Here is a 7,115-nt window from a genome sequence, read left to right on the forward strand (position 1 = left end):
CTGAGGAGAGCTTGCCAGGCCTTTCTTTCGCATCAGCTCTGCAGAGGGGTTGGCTGGTTGGGCACAACAAAGCCAGGGCAGCTGCTATTGTGAGGTCAAGGGAGCCGTGCCACCTCACAGTGCTGTCAGCACAGCGTTGTCCCGGTGCGCGCAAGGCCTGCTTGTCCAGAGCAGCTCTTGCGCTCGCTCCCTGCAGGAGGATCCTTGTGATCAAGGAATTCTCAGCAGACGGCCTGCACCCCGAGAGGAGTCTTGCTTTTCCCTTGGGTGGCATTCAGCGTGCAAACCCGCACAGCGCTGCCAAAATGATCGGGCAAGTCTGTGCTGCGGTTTGCACCGTCTTTTCTCTTGCCTATTCTGCCTACTACGTGACCCAGCTGACTCGTAAGTAAAGGTTGATCCCGGGGCTGGCATCACCTGCCTTTTGCTTGGCTCTGCTCTTTGTGCCGCAGTAGTGACCCAGTTGATTTGGGAACAAAATGGCCATGAAGATGCCACCCCTTTGGTCAAGCTCCTGCCAGCAGCATCAGCTGGAAAGGGGCTATCTGTACTGGGCGGCAGGCGCGGAGGATTTGCAGCGTAACCTGCAGCGGTTGCCCCCCCTCGCCAGGAGAGTGCGTGGCAGTGGAGTCTGTAATTCCTCGGCTTGCTGCTACAAGCAAGACAAGCTGCAAATTGCAGACTCTGAGGAGAGATCCTCAGAAGCACATCTACCAACTCTGCGGTTCTCTCCAGGAGTGAAGGAAAGCAGTGTTTGCCCCAAATTCTGCCACTTAGAGGCCTTGGCTGTGTGACTCGACCCTTTTCTGGGGTGCCAAGGTTGCGATTCCCTTGGCCATGTAGCACAAATTCCAGTGCAGTTCAGCTTTGCTGCTGAAGCCAGGAGCAATTCCTAGCTTCAGAGAGCTGCCAGAGTGAACGGGGCCCTTTGTGGAAGCTTTCCTGGGCTATCATCTTCAGCCAATTGATGGGAATTAGTGCATGCAATTTAAAAGACTCTCTAGGTAAAATGCAGGAAAGAGAGGAGGAAAATGCTGCTTGAGCTGCTGGGCACAAGAGAAGCTCAGACTGTTCAAGAACAAGGGGCATTTCCATGGTTGTGTTTCTCTTTCTCTCCTAGCAAGAGAGGCCCAAATACAGACAGAGCCTACCCGAGCGTCCTTGTTGTTCTCTTGCTTGCTGTGGGAAAGAGCTGTTGCTCCTGGCATGCTGGGAAAGGGAAATGCTCTCTCTTGGGACTGACTTGTGCTGTGGCAGTCGCCAGCACAGGCACTTTTCTAAGGGCCTCTGGTTCCTTTTCCCTCGCTGTCTGCAGGTCACCTGACACGTGGATGGAGACGAGCCTGTCCTTTGGTGAGTGGCAAAGGAAGCTGGGACCTTGCTGGCGTGTGAGAATTGTGCGGCAATTCTGCCAGCTTGGCCTTTGGCAGGAGAGTGCAGTGGAGTGCCAGCGTGGGAGGCTGAAATAAAGGCCAAGTGCCTGCTGGCATCAGCAGTAGCAAAGAGAGCACTGGCTGTTTGCTGATTTTCCAAGGGAAGAGCCTTTCAAGAGAGGAAAAGCAAGTGGGCCAGCTCCAAGGTGTCTTGCTGCTTCTAGGCAGCAGGGAAGCTCAAATGCACAGTAAGACGGAGTAGCACCTGATTCAGCCATCTTCCTGGGCTTTTCATGACTCAGAGTCCCACTTGCATCAAAGTGTATGGTTTGCCCTTCTTCTGGGTCCTTTCCCAGCTCAACAGAAAGCAGCTCCTCAGGGACTGGCTCTTGCCCGTCTCTCTCACTTGTGTCTGTCTGCAGGGCTCAACAGCAGGGTCAGCGGCTCCTCTGGCTCCCTCTGTTACTGAGGAAGAGGCTGAAGAGGAGCAAAGGAACATCAAGCCTCCAGCTGCTGTCCCTCCACAGCCTGAACATGCAGAGCCAGTAAGTGGCAGCTGAGCTTGGCGCTGCCTTTGGTGCAGGGCCAAGCTTCAAGCTTTGGATGGAGCAGCCCTCGTTGCCGGCGGCTGAAGATGCTGGGGGCTGCGTGCCTGCCGTGACGTAGGGCTGCTTCAGGCAAGCCAGGGAGGCCTGGCCAACAGCTTCTGAGCTTTGACCTTCAAGCATCACTTTGCTGGGATGCTGAGAGGGCCCAAGAATGTCTCTTGGCATCAGACAAGAGGCAGCATTCCTTTCTTCCCAGGGCAGGAGTCAGTCCCTTGTGCCCATTGTCAGTGCAGGCTGCCCGTGGTCAGTGGACAGAGCGTCCCAAAGATGCAGCTGACAGCCTTGCAGGGTATTTGGGAGCCAGCAGCCCCTGGAAGGGACCTGCCCTCTCCATGGACTAACTAGCTGCAGGCACAGTGTAGGCTGCGCTGGGCTTCCACACGGTCAGAGCAGAGTTTGGAGAGGAGAATCTTTGTCAGCTCTACATTTTAAAGGGCGGGTGGGTCTGGCCAGGGCTGGAAGGCGGCTCTGAAAAGCTGCTCCCTAAAGCCTGACATAGAGAGGGGAAATCCGTGAAACAGATCAGAGAAGGGACATGCTCCAGCCTTCTGAGCAAACAGTTGCATGCCAACTCCGGGACGATTTCATTGCCTGGGAAAACAAAGGAGGAGGAAAGCAGAAAGGCTCTGGGGCCGAGCTCTGGTCTCTTTCTGGATCTTCACAGCCCCATCACTACCTTGTTGCCAGTGTCTTGCAGAAAAGGCGAAAAATGGAGCATGGAAGCGGCCATGAGGGGCTGGATCAAAATAGCCTTTGTGCTTTTCCCATTGCCTTGGAGAAGGGGACACGGGAAAGGGCCCAGCGGCTGACGGAATCTTCCGAAGGCCTTGCCTGTGCCCTGCGCTCCGCGGGGCGTCTGTGCCAGCCACCCTTCTGACGGGCAATCCTTTCTTGTCCCAGCTCAACACCCGCTCTGCAATTCAGCCTGGTGCCACTGGAGCAGCATGGCCTGCAGCAGCCAGCTCGCCCCCCGCTGCTGGCACTTCATCCAGCGGCGCAGCCCAGCAGCCCGAGACGAGAGAGGAGCAGGGCCCGAAGACACTGAGTACGTCCGGTGTATTTCTCGTCTGCCAGAGCCGTGCGCCGTGTGCGTGTCTCGGTGCAGGCCGCGCCAGAAGTTCCCCCCGGTCTCACAGGCCCTTCGGCCCCTCTGCAGAACCTGTTGTTGTGCTTGGAGGCAGCGCAGGAGCGCTCAGGGAGCTCCTGCTGCCTGTGAGGGTGGCTGGGCCTGGCTTGGCTCTGCCTGGGCTGCCTTCTGTGCCAAAGAGAAAAGCAGAGATGGTTTCTGCTGGAGCAGAAGGCTGGCACCTAGCAAGTGCGTAGGCCCCAGGGAGCTCTCTGGCCCCAGCTGTTTTCTGGCTCTCGTTCTTACTCCTCCTGCGGCTCAGACACTTTGTGCTTCCAGGTGGCCCTGCCAGTGATGGGGGTGTGGCTGCAGAGGCTGCAAAGTCCCTTGTTTACCTCTTAGGGCCCCGTTCTTAAGGGATCATCATTTTGGCTTTTCAAGCTGTGCTTGAAAGAAATGAAGTCCTCCTAGGAAAGGCCACCTGATGGAAGGTGGAGAAGATGGCCCTCCCACTTGCTGGTCTCAGCAGCTGGAAGCCAAGGGTCCCAGAGCTGCTGGCAGTGGCCCTGAGTTTGGGATGGTCTGGGGAGAGGCGTCTCTGCATGCAAGTGAGCGCCCTGCACTGCTTTTGTCTTTCAGGGAGCATTGTGAGTGTGGGCCAGCCAATGAGCAAATACACGGCCTTTGAAGAACTCGGACGAGGGTGAGTGTGTGACGTCAGCTCATTTCACAAAACCACGGGCCAGGTCTTTGGCTGGTGCAATATCAAGCGTGAAGTCAGGCAAGCTCCCAGTCATGGTCAGACTCTGGCTTTACCTCCTGTCGCCTGCCAGCACTGCTCAGTCAGAGCAATCCGAAGGCCTCATCAAAGACAAGTTGATGCTGGCAATGTCTAGCTTGCAGCACTGAGGAGCAGGAGCTGGAAAGCCCCTGCCAGTGCAGCTTTATGGCCTGAAAGAGCACCTTGCCACCCAAGAAATGTCAGATTCTCAAAGACAGTGTTCTGCCTAGAATTGTTCTCAATTTCTTTACACACACATGCATGCACACCCACGCGAGAAGAGAGTTCCCCTTAGGTTTGGAAGTGACCGAACTGGGCATGTGCCTTGGAGATTTCCAGCAGCCCTTGGTTTTCATGCTGGACCTTAGTGTTCCCTTGGACACCCTGCCCTGCATGGCAGAGGGCTCACAGGCTGATGTGCTGAAAAAGAGAGGCTGCAGCCGGGCATTTTCTAAGGCGTCCAGGCAGCCTGGGGAGAGCTCCGGCCTAGGCTTGCTTTCAGTGCCAGGGCTAAAGGGCTTTTTCTGCTGCTGTTTTCTTTCTAGGGGGTTTGGAGCTGTTTATAAAGCCCTTGACACCAGCAGCGGACAACAGGTAAAGTGCCAACAGCCCCATGGCATTTTGCAGCTCTGGAGCACTTTGCCTGCTGCTGTGAGCTCTGCCTGCTGCTTTGGGTGGTCGCTCCATGTCTGCAGCAGAGGCTGTTCCTCTGAAGTACTGTCTAGGCTCAGGGTGCAGAATGCACTTGGGATGGGCTTTGGTGCTTCTGCTGAGCTCTGCTGTCTAGTAACAAGGCACTTTGGCACAGCTGGCTGCCCCATCGCACAAGCACTCGCTCTGTGCTTTTTGTGATCTGGAGCAGGCTGCGTCTTCTCAAGGTAACCGTCGCCCACGTCATTTTAGGTGGCCATCAAGATCATGTCGATTGGGGAGGAGATGTCTGAGGAGCTGGCTGCCATTGAAATCCTGGCCATGAGGGACAACAGGCATCCCAACATTGTCACCTACTTTGACAGGTTGGCGTTATTGTCATAGCAATGAGCCAGTGCAAGCCAGAAGAGACAATGCCCTTTGGTCAGCAGCAGAGAACGGAGCTGGTGATGATTTCTCTGCTCGTCTCCAGAGGGTGGGAGGAGGTTGTCCTGCTGTTCAAGAATCTCTTGCGGCACACGTAGCTTGGAGAGCAGTGGCAAAAGCCTAGCTCAGGCCCTCGGGTGACTGAGCAGTGGCCATTGCTCTCTGTCCATGCCGTGGTTTTCTTCTTCCAGCTACCTGGTGGATGCGGAGCTCTGGCTGGCCATGGAGTTCATGGATGGCGGCACCTTGTTTGATGTGCTCAGGGCAGTGTACCTGGAGGAAGGACAGATAGGCGCTGTCTGTCGGGAGGTGAGGCATCCCGCTTGTGCTTCCCTGGGCCTGCCCAGGATGCTGCTTCTCAGTTGGAGGTTAAGGACAGCAGAGATTTCTTGCTCTCAGCTTTCTTTTGCTGCTGCTGCTGGTCACAAGACAGAGGAGAAGAAAGAGCACGAGAAGGGAACTGCCTGCCAGTGTCCCCGCACTCCTTAGGCTCTGGGCTTGCACTCTTCCATGCTGTCTGTCCTGTGGCGCTGGTGCTCACTCACTCGCTTGGTTTCACTTGTTTCCTCTGCTCAGCTTGGCCTCGGAACGTTTGCTTGGAGCCTGTCTGTCCTACATTCCTTGCCCCTGGAAGGCAGCATGCAGGTGGAAGAATTTCAAGCTAAGGGCAAAGAGCTGTCCTCAGCTTCAAGGATAGCATTGCAGCCCAAAGGGCCATGGATTCAGGAACAAGCCTAAGGTGCTGCTTCCTCCTCTGCTGCCACTAGGCTTCCCCAAAAATCTTTGCTGTGCCACCTCCGAGCCAAAGGTGACGCGCTTGGTACCGAAGGCCGGTGGAACTTTTAGAAGCCCAGATGCCTTGGCTTGGAAACCTAGATAAAACTTCCAAGAGTGTTGGAGCAGCAAGCTCTTCTTTGTGACAGCACCATGATGCTGCACCCTGGCTCCCGATTCCCTGAGAAAGCTGTCCATCGTGTCGAGCTCTTTCCTTTCTGGCGGGATGAAATCACATCCTGCACGTTAACTTTCCCTCCCTCCTTTTTCTCTCTCAGTGCCTGCAAGGATTGCATTTCCTTCATTGCCGCCAAGTCATCCACAGAGACATCAAAAGCGGCAACGTTCTTGTGGGCATGGATGGATCTGTCAAGCTGGGTGGGTATCCCTGCTCAGGTGCGGCATTTGCAGCCTGTGCTCTGGGGCTGCCTTTTGGTGAGTGCCACGTGGCCAGGAACACCGCTCAGCCAGTGCATGCATGGTCGGGGTGTTTTTGAAGTGGCCGATGCCTTCTTTCCCTGGCTCCAGCCCCGTGGAAGGAGAGCTCAGCTGCTTTTTCAGCTAGACTCAGCATGGCCTGGCCAGGCTTGGAGTGGGCAATCCTTTTGGCTGCTTTGCCAGTGGTAGCTGGCTTTGACAGGCTTTGTTGTTCTCCTCAGCTGACTTTGGCCTCTGCGCTCAGCTCAGCCCTGAGCGCAGCAAGCGCAGCTCCAGCGTCGGCACTCCCAGCTGGATGGCACCAGAGGTGGTGAGAGGAGAAGCCTACGGCCCCAAAGTGGACATCTGGTCCCTTGGGATCATGGGGCTGGAAATGGTGGAAGGGGAAGCTCCTTACCAGCGGGAAGCCCGTCCCAGGGTAAGGTGCACTATATAAAGAGGGCTCTGTGTGGAGAGAGCTGATGTGGCTAGCAAAGGAGCAGCTCGAGTGTCCTCTTGTATCCGTGTGCTGTAGGTTTTTGAACTGATAGAAAGGAACGGGCCCCCAAAACTGCAGAACCCCAAGCACCACTCGGCTCTCCTGCGCGACTTTCTCCGTTGCTGCCTGCAGGCAGACGAGGACAGGCGCTGGTCTGCCCAGGAACTCCTTCAGGTAAGAAAAAGCAAAGGGCCAAAAAGCCCTGTCAGCTGAGGACGTCTGCATGAAGGGATGAGGAGGAGTATGGGCCACGGGGCTGAGACAGGTGCCAGGACAGGAAGGCGCAGGAGCACATGCTGCCCTCGGTGCTTGCTCTTGGTGTGTCTTTCTGGTAGCCAAGGCGTCCTGCTTGAGCCCGTGAGGATGTGATCCTGGAAAGTAAGGCTTCCTTTCTTTGTTTTCTTCTTCCTCTGGGCAGCATCCCTTTGTGACCTCAGGCGATCCTGCCTCCAGCCTGGCTGCTCTGATCACCTCAGCCAAGCAAGTGCAGGAAGACTGGAGAGGAGACCCCTGCGCCTGA

General features: G+C 56.1%; 1 protein-coding gene across 1 annotated transcript; it reads left to right on the forward strand.

Annotated features, from left to right (window-relative positions):
• Positions 1-305: 305 nt before the first annotated feature.
• Positions 306-7,115, forward strand: LOC115484028 (serine/threonine-protein kinase PAK 3-like). The gene is made up of 12 exons (XM_050987305.1): positions 306-384; positions 1,316-1,353; positions 1,796-1,918; positions 2,882-3,026; positions 3,687-3,750; positions 4,374-4,422; positions 4,732-4,844; positions 5,097-5,214; positions 5,958-6,057; positions 6,339-6,535; positions 6,632-6,769; positions 7,014-7,115. The coding sequence occupies exons 1-12, from the start codon at positions 306-308 to the stop codon at positions 7,113-7,115; spliced, it is 1,266 nt and encodes a 421-aa protein (XP_050843262.1).

Source organism: Serinus canaria, chromosome Z (genome assembly GCF_022539315.1).
Source record: "Serinus canaria isolate serCan28SL12 chromosome Z, serCan2020, whole genome shotgun sequence".
NCBI classification, from domain to species: Eukaryota; Metazoa; Chordata; class Aves; order Passeriformes; family Fringillidae; genus Serinus; species Serinus canaria.